Genomic DNA, 17426 nt, shown 5'->3' with positions numbered 1-17426 from the left:
TGTCCTTGTATATTTGAGGGTTTCCTGGAATTTTCAGTGCCAAATGTTCTAGGATCGGCCCCTTTTCCTGTTTTCATCTCCTTGCAATTTTTGTACACCGAGCTGCTAGCAGGCGCAAAATATAACCCGCTAAACGAAACCTTGACGTAATTTTGAATGTCATTAGATTTTTGGCAACTTTTACAGTCATTTTCCATGTTTCACTGCTATACAGAACTTTTGGCAGAGCTCTTGCATTTTAAAGTCTTATGTACAGTGCTGTTGCTTGTTGGTCGAAATCTGGCACATATGCTGGAACATAGCTCATACCTGGCCAAATCAATTATTACTAATTGGATAATAATTACTATCTTATCAATCCCTAGAGGATTAGAGACAGTGTATTAACAGGTAGGTTGAATTTACGTTGGAATATGCCCAAATTTAAAAGAGATAGTTGTTTTTGCTTTGCCATAGTCAGTTGTAATCGGCCAAGTCTCATGACAAAAGACGCTCCAGCTGTGACTACCCCATGTTTTTACTGCAGATATATATCTGCATTATCCAATACATCCGGGCTTATTAAGGGTAATTTGGCTGCTATTTTTAGCAAGATGCTTTACCATGCAGAGTTTCCTCGATGGTTTATGAAAGTAAATGATTTAAGTAACAGAAAAATAGAGACGGATTCAACTGATAAGACTAGTCATGCAAGAAATGTTAAAATATTTTAGAAAACAGATACTTTATTTATTATATAGGGGCCATACAAACTCACTAGGAAGTTCTAATATAGAGGGCTTCTCAATCAGTTCAAAATAGAAAACAAATCATCCTAGTTTCACATTGGGCAATGCAGTACTACATATATAAAAAGATGAGATAGTTTCGGTTAGAATGCTGTAGCTAGGGCCGGATAAAGACCGATAGAGGCCTTAAGCACTTAAAAGATTTTGACACCCGTATATAATTCAAAATTTAAACAATAATAAACCATAAAAGAATTTATTTTTCAAAATGAAACAAAACTTAGTGAGATAGAAAATAATGTTCGTATACTTCCAATTCATTTATATTTGAAAAGTTTTTCTCTTTTTTAACTGCAAAATCTTTGATCAGATTCTCATGACACCATGAATAATTCAAAATTATATTTCTGATCACTTCAAATATTATTTTGGCAAGTTTAAAGTGATTTCTTTTGTGCCGTAAACTATTTACCATTTTTCTTTGATGCCCGAAGCACATGCTTGTTTTACTTAATGACTAATCCAGCACTGCTCAGAGCTGACTTAAGGGTTAATTAACAAGAACAAGCTACCAAATAGTCCTTGTATCACAACCAAATTTCATTAAAAGAGAAGATAGAAAAGAACAAAATAATGCTAGATTCGTTGGATGGTCACTGTTGGAACGTCTTCGATCATAGGCCCAATAAATCGACATTGACCTTGGGTGGAACAACGACAGCAACGTAAGGGCTGTATTTGATATTGTCAGGCATAATATTTTATCAATGTTGACAGTTAAAAAAAAAACTGGCAGTTAAAAACGTTTTTATAAACACAATTTCTTACTTTGTGCTAAGACATTCATTTAGAATTATCTTATGGTGTATCTCTAAGCTTCATCAACCAGGAAATTACTAAACACCAAACCAGAGACTCTGTTGCTGTATTTTGTAAATGAATAAGGAACATTTAATTTATTACATCAAGATAATTTTGAATTGGGTGACTTCTTTTAAAAATAATTACAGAAAATTGCGCAGTATCCAGTCTGAGGACTACTTCCCCTACTCAGCCACAAACGCTGCCTAGGAAAGCACTACCTTTCTTCCTTATACTAAACCGTGTATATGCGTGCATTTATATCAAAACTTGGCGGTCAACCGTATATATGCGTGTATTTATATCAACTTGGCTGAGGCTGGGTTGTTCATAGCTGTCGTAAATCGGTCCACCATAGAACAAAACTCAAAGCGGAATGTCAACTTCTGATGTAATAAACACATGCCATTTCTACCCAACGTATCAGATAATGCTTGCACTATATAGAATATATTTTGGTATACTTTACAGCTCTTACATTGCGGTGTGTGTGTGTATTGGGGTCGATCTGAATTTACCAAGTCCTTCATTGTAGTGCCCCTGTATAGACTTAATTATAAACAAAAATGGTTTTATTATTGACGTCGTACTTTATCCCTAGATTCACTCTGAACAAGCCTATGATCAAAGGCGTTCTAAACATGATCATCTCGCCTTTTTTTTTATATATTCAGGATTACATTAGCCAGCATCTTCATTATGTGTGCGTATGTATTTGACCCTAATCATAGCTTGACAGCCAGTGCTGGTTTGTTTACGTTACCGTAAATTAACGGTTTAGCAAGAAGAAACCGGTAGAATAAATACCAGACTTTAAAAATGTACTGAGGTCGATTTGTTGAGCTAAACCCCTTAAGGAGGTACCCCGCATGACCGCAGTCTAATAACTGAAACAAATAAAAGATAGTAGAATGTGATTTTAATGATCTCGCTGCTATTTCTAGCAGACCGTGCATAGGAATCTTTTTTGGCTTCAAGAAAACATTAGAAGTGAACCTTGTCACGCAAGCACCCCAAGCGATTATATGTTCATTTATAAATATGTATTTATGTGTACTTATCATCTGAGAGAAATAATATACTTCTGTTAATAAAGTAACAATTGTCAGACACTAAACTACATCATAAAACATATTTAAAGTCAAAAAGAATAAGATTGGTGTTAATTTTACGAGAACCATGTTCTTTTTCATTTATTGATGGTGTAGCTTGTTGGTTATATGCGCGTGAGGCTACCTGTGAATGGTATAACACCAAACGAACATATACAAGTAAATTTTATTTCACTACACGAGTAATTTTTTAAGTTGGTAATGAATTATAAAGTTTCGACATCAACTCAACACAGCTGAAGGAATGGTTCTGTAGCATTCATAATTAGTTGATAACAAAAGCTCTGCATTGAGGCTTGTCAAGACGCGGTAGATTCATTTCGGCCCGCTAAATCAACATATCCTAGCTGAGCAGAAAGTCGTGTACACGACTATTATAAAGACGAGGAAGAGAGAGAGAGAGAGAGAGAGAGAGAGAGAGAGTGCGCGCGCAGCAGGTTACCACGTACTCTGAAAATCGGCGTTAAAAGTAGCCTTTATATAACCCTTGTAGGGGTAAAGTTCCTGAAGGATATAGTGATTTACCGCATGATGTCTGGCTGCTGATTGGCCAATAACATGAAAAAGCCGTTGTTATGTCATGACTTTAACTTCGTTATTCGACGACTCGGTTTCGAGTCTCGCTACAATGTCTTAGAAAGGCAGTGAGTGGCAGAGTAATTTTTTGAATTCAAATTCCGCGGACATTAATTTGTCTTTTCTCGTTATGATAATCAGTAACATAAATACCATTATCTTAATCGACTACATTCTTCCTCCAAATATAGTCTAATGCTAATGTTAGAAAATCGTCTTTGTTGGTTTTTAAAAAAAAGGCGATGAGTAGCTAAAATCTGAAGAGAGGAAGATTAAATGCCTCACAGTATTTAATAATGTTTCTTTACGTTCTGACTTTTAATCCTGTCATTGTTGACTTCGCATTTATTCCCTTTGGAGCTGGCGATTGTAATCGATTATATCGCACCACCAATTTTGTGACCTTATGTTTAAGCTATAAATTATTCTCAGCAGATTCTCGTTGAGGAGTTGGGATCATTGGGTGAAGTTACGGGAATTAGTTAGTACTAGTCGTAGAAGCTCAAATGTTCTTGTTGGGTATCATTCATGTTGACCTCCCAAATTTCTGAGGTTAACGTGGGTGAGGTTCAGCTATACAGCTTTTATAGACTGACATCCGGGAAAAATGAGTTGTAAGAAATTCAAGTGTTTACAATGCCGTTTTGGCAATGCTATACATGTGGTTTTGTAATGAAAGATATAGTTAGTGATTGTGAAGTCTAGCACCTGTGGCATCTTATGAATGTCTAAACTTGGCTATTGTATAAGTTACCTATATGGTACGCCTTCGCAGCTTACGGCGGCGAGTATTCCAGCTGATCCATAAACGGAACTACGCAGCCATTATATCATAATGTATGTAAGTGGCTAAGGCGGCGACCTGGCAGAATCGTCGGCACGCCTGGGGAAATGCTTAGCGGTATTTCGTCTGTCGCTACATTCTGAGTTCAAATTCCGCCGTGGTCGACTTTGCCTTTCATCCTTTCGGGGTCGATAAATAAAGTACCAGTTACGCACTGGGGTCGATGTAATCGACTTAATCCGTTTGTCTATCCTTGTTTGTCCTCTCTGTGTTTAGCCCCTTGTGGGTAGTAAAGAAATAGGTATTTCGTCAGCTGTTACGTTTTGAGTTCAAATTCCGCCGAGATCGACTTTGCCTTTCATCCTTGTGGGCAATAAAGAAATAAGAATCATTGAGGTGTTGGACAAAAGGCTTAGCAGTGTTTCTTTCGGCTGATTACGTTATGAGTTCAAATTCTGCTGAGAACAACTTTGCTTGTCAGCCTTTCGGGATCGATAAAATACGAACCAGTCGATTAGTGGAGTTAATGCCGACTCCATTCAAAATGGTTGGCATTCTGCCAAAATTAGTGGCTGAATATTCATGATCGAAGTTCAAACACAGTGTATGACTGCGAATTAGCAGTCGTAAGAGCGTCGAGTACAATGCTTTCCGTTGTTTGCTTCGACTCTGCGTTCTGAGTTCAAATCTCACCTTGGTCAACTTTGTTTCCCATCCCTTCGAAATCGAAACTAAAAGTACCAATCCAATATATTGGACTGGTGGGACTGTAAGAACGTCAGATGAGATACCTTCCGGCATTTTCTCCTTGCTTTGCATTCTCAATTCAAATCCCACGGTGGTAAACTTGGGTGGTAGACTTAATCCATCCCATTTTAATACCATTCCGCGACACCTTTGGTGTCCATTCCTCACTCTGCTGCAAGAGTTTAGGTTAGGCTTCTGGATTGATGATACTTCTCTCCTTTGGTGTCCTTTGTCCACTCTGCTGTAAGAGTTTAGGTCAGGCTTTCGGATTGATGATACTTCTCGCCTTTCATCTCACCAGTCTTGAAAGCCCTACCTTCTCTCCTGACTGAAAAATAAACAAAATCTAGCTCTTTGAATTATAGATTGAGTCCATACCATATGTTTCCACACAGCTTCCGTATCTAATTTCACTCACAAGGTTTAGTTCAGTCCGAGTCTGTGGTAGAAACAGTATTCGAAGAGTCCACACTGAGATGACAGTGGATATCTCAAGTAGACTTCTTTAGTAATTTGTCGTAGCTATGCACTTCGTGATCTTTATAGAATTCTTGATTACACAGATTTCTTATCGATCTTCTTCCTTTCAGAGAAAGTTCTGGTCAGGTTTTCTTTTCATTTTGTCGTAACTACTTCACACAACCTATAATATCTGTGAAAAAGACTTGAGTATCTCATTTTCTGTTTCCTACCTCCACCAAAACAATGCAATATGGTAGCCTCTGTGCGGTTACTAAACCAGCAAAAAAAAAACAAAAGCGCCTCCAAATTCACTTACATCACATCCTATCATATAAAAACGAAGGGACGACACATTCAATACTGTAGTCCTAGACATGCTAAAAGATAGAATAGTTACGGCTGAAATGACTATGATTATATGTCTGCTCGATCAGAACTGACTTCAAACTAGGTACCATACCAAAGCGAACTAACCTCTCAGGTATGGACTATCTTTTTCGAGTGCGGGATGCCTGAGACGTCTCGTCATTAGGTGAGCTGTGCTACTAAAAGCATTTAAGGTCATTTTTCGTTGGCCTGTCATTCAGAAGTTTTGCGAGCCGTAGTTTGTTCACGACTGCTCTACACAGTTACATAACATGCTAGAAACGGCAGCTAACTTCTCAAATTTAAACTTCCTGTCTTCAAGAACTGGAAGACATTTGAAATGTCTAAATGGTATGAATGGTCGTGGCCGGAACCATCACACATTTGATTATAAGTCTACTGCTCTGATGATGATCTGGAGTTTTAAAAAAAAATCTCTACTGTAGATCCGACACTCCTCAGAAGTAATATTGGTTTCAAATTTTAGCACAAGTCCAGTAATTTCGGAGGTGGGGTAAGTTGATTACACCAACTGGTACTTATTTTATCGATCATGAAAGGCAAATTCGATCTTGGAGGAATTTGAACTCAGAAGGTAAAGACAGGCGAAATGCCGCTCAGCATTTTGCCTAACGTATTAACAATTCTGCCAGCTCGCTGCCTTCTATTCTGAAGTAATATTAACAAACATGTGGAGGCGCAATGGCCCAGGGATTAGGGCAGCGGACTCGCGGTGTCGATTCACAGACCGGGCGTTGTGAGTGTTTATTGAGCGAATACACCTAAAGCTCCACGAGACTCCGGCAGGTGGTGGTGGCGATCCCTGCTGTACTCTTTCGCCGCAACTTTCTCTCACTCTTTCTTCTGTTGGCCTGCTCGTCATTTGAAGGATGAAACAATACGAAGCGCATTGTGACCAGCGATGTGTAGCAACATCTGATAGCCTGGTCGGTCACGTGATCGCGTGATTAAAAAACATTTGTTAGCATTTTGGCCCAAAGAAGAAAGTAGCAACTGTATCGTGGAAGGGCTACTTTGAATTGCGTTTTCTTGGGGTGTCAAAATTTTCATCGTAGTATTGCGACTAGGTCGTTGTCACAGATGTGATTAGTGCAACGAAAATGTAGACACCCACCACAAAACTAAATGAGAAGTGAATTTAAGGTGTGTGTGTGTGCGCGCGCGCATGTTGAAATGGCTAAAATGACTCTTTCGGTGTAATTACTTCAGTTGGAAACACCGTTCTCAGATCTAGTCAATTACAAGTCCTTAAAAAAAAAATAAAAATAGCTTGCTTACCAACCACATGGTTCCGGGTTCAGTCCCACTGCGTGGCACCTTGGGCAAGTGTCTTCTACTATAGCCTCGGTCCGACCAAAGCCTTGTGAGTGGATTTGGTAGACGGAAACTGAAAGAAGCCCGTCGTATATATATATATATATATATGTGTGTGTGTGTGTGTGTGTGAGTACATGTTTGTATGTCTGTGTTTGTTCCCCCCGACATCGCTTGACAACCGATGCTGGTGTGTTTACGTCCCTGTAACTTAGTGGTTCGGCCAAAGAGACCGATAGAATAAGTACTAGGCTTACAAAGAATGTCCTGGTGTCGATTTGCTCGACTAACGGCGGTGCTCCAATATGGCCACAGTCAAATGACTGAAACAAGTAAATGAATAAATGAGTAAATATTAAGACACTTATTTGGACTCTTTAAGTAATCTTCCAACAGAACCAGCGTGACAGTGTCAAACAATGCCAACCTTTTGAATTACATGAACAGTCTATCAGATATGCTTTTATAAAGCTTCGGTCTATCTTATTTTATTCACTAGGCTTGGGTCAAACCGAGGCCAAGGTAAAAGATACTTGCCCAAAATGCTCTACGCAAGGATTCTCTCATCTCTTTTCTGGCAAGTACGGTGAAGTCTATGCCACGCCAAAATGTAACTGGAGCTGTCTACAATACTTGCCGAAATGATTAAAGTATTAGTCAATTGATTAGTGTTACCTTTTGCTCCCAGCATAATTATTTCTAACTAGATTTTTGATACTTCCAACACTAAATGTTTTAGGGATAAATAATAACAACAACCTTGCATAGTTACTACAATGTCTAGACATAACATCGCTCACTGTTCCTTAAAATAACAAATGCACTGAAAAGAATACTATTAGTTGATGAGCCTTTTGTTACCATATTTCTGTTGAGATGCTCTGTGTTTCTTTCAATTATTTTAAATATAACAAATAATTTAGTAAAATAACTTGGTTATCATTAAGCTAGTGTTAGGAATATAAATTGTGACTAAGGTTTGGTGGAAGATTTTAATTCGAAACTTATGAAAACAAGGCATTTGTATCCAGAGCCAGAGCTGGTTTCAGCCGGGTTGGTAACGAAAGGGTTAACACTTTGACCTAATGGATAGCGACAAAATAAATACCAGACTGAAATATATCCCGAAGTAGATATGAATGACTGAAATTCTTGAATACAGTGCCCCAGCATGGCCCTAGTTCAATACCTGAAACCAGTAAAAGAATGACAATAAAGATCAGAGAATATTTCATTCAATAGTAAGTCAAGAACAATTTTCTTAGTAAATCTTTTCTGCAAAATGATTTGATATTTAGACATTTCCTGTTCTACGTATGAAAATATATGGTAATTAGTTTTTCGTCTGTTGGAAGGTATCAATTAAAATAGGAACTTTTATGCTGTTTGACTGTATGAATTTCTACAGAGAAATATGTTTAACATGCTGGCGCCTTTCATAATGGTCCGTTAAGATAATGTGTTCTCGTTGCTTTTCTGACAATTGAAGAACTGAGTAAAGGTACTACTATTTCACTTATTTTTGGTTTCAGCACACAAAGCAATGACTAACACTAGCAGAATTGTTAAGGATTTCCTTTCAGTTCAGATAAGACTTGTTACCAATCGCATTAACGAATCCTTAGTTCTAGTTTTGAAGAAGTCTAAGTTTTAGCGATTCCAAAAAATGGAATAAATAGAAAAACAAAGATTTATTTATTGTTACCGAGGTGGGAGTGTATAAGATATGAAACTAACTGACGAAGGATCGATCGTACTAGACATAGATAAAATATTTTGTTAGTAAGTGTGTCTCTTAACAGAATCGTTGACGTATTTCTCTAGACTTAACCCTCTAATAGCTTATAAGTAAATTGTTAACTGAAGTTTTTTTTCCCTCTTTTTATGGTTTAGTCAGAAATGTAAATCACCTCAAGGTTCAGTCCTTGTTGCGGCGTAATGGCTTTTATATCTCAATGACTCTGAGTGCGATGTTCCTGATCCGATTGCCATTAAATACGAATGTCGGTTTATTTCACAAGGCATGAAGACCACGTATGTTAGGAAGAAAAAACTGCGTAGCCTCTTCCTACAAATGAAGTTAAGGTTTTGTGTCTCGTCATTGTAAAATATGCTATAAATCAGACTGAGGTGCGTTAAATAAATTCTAAAATGCGGTACTGTCAGCTTTGCTTCCTAATTCCTAATCATTTGCCCATTTTAAAAATAATCATTATTATTGAATTGGCAGCATCATATGAGCGTTGAACAAACTGCCTTGAGGCATTACTTTCTGATTCTTTACGTTCTGAGTTCATATTCCAAAGAGCTCAATTTTACCTTTCAGAGTTGATAAAATAAAGCACCAGTCAATTACTGAAAGCGATATAATTGAATCGATCAAAATCAATCATCATTAAGGATGACAAATTGGCAGAATCGTTAGAGTATCGGAAAAAAATGTTTCGTGGTATTTGTTTCGGCTCTTTACGTTTTGAGTTCAAATTCTGGTGAAGTTGACTTCATTCTTTCGGGGGCCGATAAATTAAGTACCAGTGAAATACTGGGGTCGCTGTAATCGACTAGTCCTCTCCCCGCAAATTTTCAGACCTTGTGCCTTTAGTAGAAAGGATTATTATTATTATTATTATTATTATTATTATTATTATTATTAAGGCGGTGAGCTGGTAGAATCGTTAGCACGCTGGACGAAATGCTTAGCGGTATTTCGTCCGTCGCTACGTTCTGAGTTAAAAATTCCACCGAGGTCGACTTCGCCTTTTATTCTTTCGGGGTCGATAAATTAAGTACCAGTGAAACACTAGGGTCGACCAGTCCCTTCCTCACAAATATGAGTCCTTGTGCCTCCAGTAGAAAACATTATTATTATTATTAATCTATATTTGAATACTACTTCGGCTCAGTCGTGTACATACACTTTTAGTTTGTGCGTGTGTGTTTGTTGATAGTCATTTCTTTTTATTCTTTTTTCTTCCAATTAATGACCCTATTGTTCACAAAATTTACTACAAGAAGTTCATTCTTGAAACCAGCCATAAAGCTGGCGGCATTTTTCACAAACGGCATTTGAAATTCGCAAATGAAACCACCAAACCTCCAAAAAGTTTCTATTTTATCATAGCAAGCATCAACGAGGCAGAAACCAAGCTGTTGTAGATTAAACATTAAAACCCTGGGGAATTGCGATACAGAACTTTGTTTACTTCTGGGAGGCCAACGAAAAAGACATTTCATACAGTACTGTGGCGAGTGTAGACGTGCAAGGTGAGAGGCACTGGCGGTTAAATGAAATATACATTTTATGTTCAATTTTAAATTCTGACAGCATCCGGTTTTAGCCGATGCTGACATGTTACAGAGATAATGCGGTTCTACACTGCTTTGGGAATCTTGTTTTTCTAATCACAGCAGCAATCAGTGAAGCGTTGAAACAACAACATAAGTGGCTCTTTTATTTCCAAGAGTATATACACTAAAATAACTTTGAAGCGTTTGTGGAATCAAATATAGACAATCAGAAGAAATAAATATATTACAGTGATGCACACTGTTGAAGTGTGAACTTTTGGTAAACAAGATATGAAACAAGTTTAATTTCTGGTTGTTACTGTTTCACATCTCTTACTTAGTTAAAGATAATAACAAAGCCTCCAACAGGAAAAAAAAAATCTTATTTGGTTAAACCCCGAATAGCGTATTGTAACATCCAATTGTTGTTTTTTTTTAATTCTGAAGTCGGCGGTTTATTAGCAAAACCATTAGAGCTTCGGGCGAAATGCTTAACGGTATTTCGTTTACGTTACGTTGAGTTCAAATTCCGCCGAGTTCGACTTTGCCTTTCATCCTTTCGGGGTCGATAAATTAAGTACCAGTTACGCACTGGGGTCGATGTAATCGACTTAATACCTTTGTTTGTCCCCTCTGTGTTTAGCCCCTTGTGGGTAATAAAGAAATAGGTATTTCGTCTGCCGCTACGTTCTGAGTTCAAATTCCGCCGAGGTCGACTTTACCTTTCATCCTTTCGGGGTCGATTAAATAAGTAACAGTTACGTTTGTCTGTCCTTGTTTGTCCCCTCTGTGTGTAGCCCCTTGTGGGCGGTAAAGAAATAGGTATTTCTTCCAGTTTTTTACGTTCGAAGTGCTAATCCCATCGGGGTCAATTTTTGCTTTCCATTCCCTGAGATACGATAAAGTAAAATACCAGTCATGTACTGAGTGAGATTGTATCGACTAATCATTTCCCTTCAAAAATTTTGTGTTTTCCGAAGAAATCCAATTACAAATAGGATGGCGAATATAAATCCAGCAATATCGTCGAGCTTTATATCTCAATACAGCCGTACATAAGTGTTCATAAAAATATAATTTTGATATTTTATGAAGTTCGTCCGTCTCAATCTTTGATGATTCATTGGCAAAGATAACCATGAGTGAGCAATCATTCTCCTTACCCCAAACCCTTACCACTTGGAACATAACGGACCAATGAGAAAGCATCTGTGTGATTATACGGCGAGTTAAAAAAAACAGCAGCTAATTATTCAGAAAATCACACTCAACTGCTTTTAAAAAAAAGGAAAAATACATTGGAAAAAATAATATACGATGGACATAGCTGAAATATGATTGATTATAATCAATCATTGATAATTATCAATAAGGCGGAGGAATGGCTGTGTGATAAGTAGCTTGCTTACGAACCTCATGGTTCTGGGTTCAGTCCCACTGCGTGGCACCTTGGGCAAGTGTCTTCTACTATAGCCTCGGTCCGACCAAAGCCTTGTGAGTGGATTTGGTAGACGGAAACTGAAAGAAGCCTGTCGTATATATGTATATATATGTGTGTGTGTATATATGTTTGTGTGTCTGTTTGTCCCCCCCCCCAACATCGCTTGACAACCGATGCTGGTGTGTTTACATCCTTGTAACTTAGCGGTTCGGCAAAAGAGACGATAGAATAAGTACTAGGCTTACAAAGAATAAGTCCTGGGATCGATTTGCTCGTCTAAAGGCGGTGCTCCAGTATGGCCGCAGTCAAATGACTGAAACAAGTAACAGAGTAAGGTAATAGAAGCAGCTGACCAGCCTTATTACTTCCGGACAAACAATGCAACAAGTGTGCTTATTCTCAGAGTTAACTGTAGAGAAACAAACTTGACACGGTAGATAACTGACAGTAGTTTTGAAATCAATATACCAATTTTAGCCAGAAACCAAGTGTAAATGCAAACTCAACAGGAATTACGTGATTCTCAACCAGGATCCATATGGCCCATAGGAGTCCATGCAATGTTTTGTTAAAATTTATAACTCCAATAAGTTGGTTATATTTCTATAATGCCCAAAATATTTTAATAATCATTTTTATATAATTCCTGATAATAATTACAAAAATATAATAGGATTTAAAAAAATTGAATGGCTAAGAGGGTCTACCCGAGTAATATTGAAATCAAAGGGTTCTATAGGTAAAAGGTAGTTGAGGAACACTAATCTAGGCAGATCTAGAGCTTCCCAATAGCAACAAGGTGACTCTCATAAACGATCATGCGTGATGCTATTGCGGCAATGAACTTGAGGATATCACAGCCATTTATATTAACAATATTATTTGTAATATTGCATCTGGTGGACGCGTCTGAAAGGATTAGAGACAAACACTTTCCTCTCTGGTCAATCTCTCATCAACTTCTTCAAGTATCACTTGAAAAAGAAAGCGAGAGTAGATAAGCAAGTTTTGTCTAGCGAATGTTTCAAAACAAGATGGGTGAATGTAGCAAGGAGGGCACGTATGAATGACGAAGCCACCTTGAGCATAATCCTATGAACCAGGAAAAATTTTAAACAGAGAGTTACTTACTTGCAAATAAATGTTAACATGTGACATTATTGACCGAGGTTACCGTGGTCTTTTCCGTAGGGTTTTTTTTTTTCCACGGATAAATCTTATCTGCTTCCCCCTTTACACTTTACATTATGACATCCCTATTGGTCGTTTTTTTTCTTGCCTTTTTACGATTCCTTTTGATCGAAATCCTGAACCCTTTTTTTCTTTTTCTCCCCAAAAAGAAAAGCTCTACTTTGTAATTTGTCCCCTCTGTGTTCAGCCCTGTGTGGCTAATAAAGAAACATATTTGTAATATGATTCTTTCGAAAACCACAAGATTTTTACACGACAAGCGATGGTACGTAACCATGTGCAAACGATGGTATGTAATGATTCAATGCTCATGGCTTTCATGAAAAAAGGAGGTAGACTTCATATCTACCGCCATTTGCTTCAAGGAACACATTAGATAGTGTAGTTTTAGATAATCTCCAAAAAGTTGGGAAGGTCTCGGTTGGAAAGCCTTTGACCATAAAACTGCTCGGACACGGTTGAAAGCTTTGGCCTAAACAATAAGTCCCTACTGCATGAATGTAAAAGATTTACAAAGACTAAGCAGTGTCGTTTTCATCACCACGAGCTGCATGCACACGTGCAAGCACGCATGTACACACGCACGTAGATACGCACACACTCTTTACTCTTTTACTTGTTTCAGTCATTTGACTGTGGCCATGCTGGAGCACCACCTTTAGTCGAGCAAATCGACACCAGGACTTATTCTTTGTGTAAGCCTAGTACTTATTCTATCGGTCTCTCTTGCCGAACCGCTAAGTTACGGGGACACCAGCATCGGTTGTCAAGCAATGTTGGGGGGACACACAGATACACAATCATATGCACACACACACATACATATATACATATATATGACGGGCTTCTTTCAGTTTCCGTCTATCAAATCCACTCACAAGGCTTTGGTCGGCTATAGTAGAAGGCACTTGCCCAAGGTCCTACGCAGTGGGACTGAATCTGGAATCATGTAGTTGGTAATTTTGTCTTTGAAATATTTTACAAGATTCTTTGTGTGAAATTCTGTGTTGAAACAGTTGTTGTATCACTGATTGTATTTTACGAGCTGGCAGAATTGTTGGCGCATCGAACAAAAAGTGGCATTTCTTTCGACTCTTTAACTTCAAATTTCGTCGAAGTTGAATTTGTCTTTCATCTTTTCGGGGTTGTTGAAATAAGTACTACTTGCTCACTGGAGTCAATGTAATCGACTTCCCCACCCCTGGAAAACTGCCGGCCCTGTGCCAAAATTTGAAACTATTACTCTTTTACTTGTTTGTCATTTTGACTGTGACCATGCTGGAGCACCGCATTAAGTCGAGCAAATCGACCCCAGGACTTATTCTATCGGTCTCTTTTGCCGAACCGCTAAATAACGGGGGCGTAAACATACCAGCATTGGTTATCAAGCGATGTTAGGGGGACAAACACACACACACATACATATATATATATATATATATATATATATATATATATATATATATATATATATATATATATATACGACGGGCTTCTTTGTTTCCGTCTACCAAATCCACTCACAAGGCTTTGGTCGGCCCGAGGCTATAGTAGAAGACAATTGCCCAAGGTGCTACGCGGTGGAACTGAACCGGGAACCATGTGGTTCGTAAGCAAGCTACTTACCACTAAGGCAGCGAGTTAACCGAATCGTTAGCGCGCCTTCTGAGTTCAAATTCCGCCGTGGATGACTTTGCCTTTTATCCTTTAGGAGTCGATAAAATAAGTACCAGTTTGGCACTGGGGTCGATGTAAACGACTAACCCGCTTCCCTTGAACTTACTTGCCTTGTGCTAAACTTTGAAACCATTATTATAATTAGTTAACTTGTAAGCTAATTAATAAATCAATCCTTTCCTCACAGACTGTGTGACCTTATCAATACTAACAAAAGGTGCGTATCAACTCTGCGGAGAAGCAGATGAAAGCACGTGATCAATATTGTCTCTTCCAACTTAGACGCGTACGCTAAAAGCCAGTTGAAAGTAATCACTAAAATACTGCTCATAGGGAAATAGAATTATATTTGCAGTCAGCTTCAGTTATGTCTTTCACAATTAAATGTAGCTACACGTGCCAGTAAGAGGAGCTTCTATGTAGCCATCTAACCTGCTAGAAATAACAGCCAGTCGTCCCTCAAATCACATTCTACCGACTTTAAAATGTGAGGATAATGTAGTCCAAGGTACTTCAGGTTTGAAAAATTAGAGATGGGATGGTTCTGACTGAAAAGTTTTGATCAAATGTCAACAGGACAATGCTGAGCACAAAAGAGACAGAGTTAGTGTCTGAAGAATAACAGCGCCAACAATTAACCAAATATTGCATGATGGAGTGTATAAACTGTTGATATATTGGTTCTATATTTAAGAGATGAGGAATTATGTACATTATTTACATTCGACGGATATTTGTCCTCATCTTGTTTGTTGTTAACACAGCGTTTCGGCTGATATACCCTCCAGCCTTCTTCAGGTGTCTTGGGGAAATTTCGAATCTGGGTTCTCATTCTTAAGGTATTCTTCGATGTTATTATTATTATTATTGTTGTTGTTGTTCAGGTCACTGCTTGTAATCGAACTCGGAATCTTGGGGTTAGTAGCCCGCGCTCTTAACCACTACGCCATATGCCCGTGGGCGTAGTGGTTAAGTGCGCGGGCTACTAGCCCCAAGATTCCAAGTTCCATTACAAGCAGTGACCTGAATAATAATAATAATAATAATAATAATAGTAATAATAATAATAATAACATCGAGAAATACCTTAGGAATGAGAACCCAGGTTCAAAATTTCCCCCATGACACCTGATGAAGACTGGAGGGAATATCAACCGAAATGTTGTGTTAACAACAAAAAAGATGAGGACAAATATCCGTCGAACACAAATAATGTAAATACTGTTGATATATTGATTTGTAACTTAGACACAGGGCAAGACCATAAATTTTCAGGAAAAGGGTATGATCGATTAAATTGGTCACAATACTTGACTGGAACTCATTTTATCGAACCCTTGGAGGGTGAAGTAAATTTCCGAGAAATCTCAACGGAAAGTGAACTGTAACATAATGATGTCTAACATAGACTGAATGTTTCAGTCTTGAGGGAGCCATATTGCAGATTGTATAGATTCTAGTACTTGATTGAAAAGGACGAAATGCAAAGCCAGCTTTGGAATTTGGTCACAGAATTTAAAGGGCCGTGAAAAAATACCGCAAGACAATTTGTCTGGCGTCCTAACGATTCTGCCAAACCATCATTTTATGCATGTCATATTGTGAGTGCAATCTCGATAACTTACATCAAAATTACTATTTCTTGAGTTGTGATAGATTTATTTTGTTATTTGAATTTAATTTCGTTTTTAAACAAAGGAAAAAAAAATTTTTAAATATCATTTTTTTTTTTCTTGCAGATAGATTCCATATATTTTGCAAACAATAATTTGGGTTATCAGTCAAGCTCTTTAATTGATATTTCACCTCTCAATAATGACTCTGGAATTGAAGCAAGTGTGCTTTTATACTTAGAATACAATACCAACTTAACAGTTGACGATGTTTATTCCGTCTTTGAGGATCATGTTAAAATGTAAGTAGACAACTTTTCTAACTCTTTATCATTTCATACGCCAATTTCTAAAACCCAGATTCTCTTTCTCCTCTTCCCTTCTTCTTCTTCTTCGTCGTTTTATTATTGAGACAATGACCCGAATGAGAGGGCATACCTTGGGCTTGCAATGTACACTGGAGGCGACCACGGATACACAAGTAGAAAAGGACCCTCCTCGATGTATGATAGAACATCTAGCATATATCTAAGACAATGTCGTTCGACGTTAAAGCTGCCAATAAAGTAAATCTGGGGAAATGAAACTTTCCCACATTACAATAAAAACCCCAACATCACGATATCGAATAGGCTACTTCAGAAAGCGCCACTCAGTGAAGGGATTTCCATACAACTAATTGCCTACAGAAAAACCATTACAACTTAGGCCTTCGGAGTACAACACACAGCGGTCAACCACCACAGTGATGATTTTGCTGTTTTCCCTAACTATTTTAGAAAGCGCTCGTGGCATGATTTTTGGTGGATTCTGCTGTGTCGTGTTGTAGGCAAATGATGTGTTGCTGGGCCTTCTCCATGTAAATTCTGAATATCTGAAAAAGGTCCCAGACATCATCTTTCTGGCAAATGGGGCGGAGCTGTGAGTTATTGTGAATGGCAGAAGACGGAGTTGCCATGTGCGTGGAATAATCGACTATCTCAGGTTATTATGCTTACACAAACAACACGGATAAAGAGAAAGGTGGACCTCACTGCTACCGATAACACCGCTTCGACAACAACAACAGCGTGGAACAACAGATGCAGTAGCAACAGTAGCAAAGTTGGAGTGAAAATATCACCACATGGTTCCGGGTTTAGTCCCACTGCGTGGCACCTTGGACAAGTGTCTTCTACTACAGCCTCGGGCGGACCAAAGCCTTGAGAGTGGATTTGGTAGACGGAAACTGAAAGAAGCCCTTTC

At 38.2% G+C, this 17426-nt stretch overlaps 1 protein-coding gene across 1 annotated transcript in view; it reads left to right on the top strand.

The window, feature by feature from the left end:
• Positions 1–17426, top strand: part of LOC115209609 (fibrillin-1-like) — a 289329-nt gene that overhangs the window by 210961 nt on the left and 60942 nt on the right. The window contains exon 17 of the mRNA XM_029778049.2: positions 16308–16483. Coding sequence (XP_029633909.2) covers positions 16308–16483 — 176 coding nt within the window. The remainder of the gene's footprint in view (positions 1–16307; positions 16484–17426) is intronic.

Source organism: Octopus sinensis, linkage group LG3 (assembly GCF_006345805.1).
Source record: "Octopus sinensis linkage group LG3, ASM634580v1, whole genome shotgun sequence".
Taxonomy (NCBI): domain Eukaryota; kingdom Metazoa; phylum Mollusca; class Cephalopoda; order Octopoda; family Octopodidae; genus Octopus; species Octopus sinensis.
Note: the sequence above shows the minus strand (reverse complement) of the source record. Positions and strands in the feature narration are given on the sequence as shown.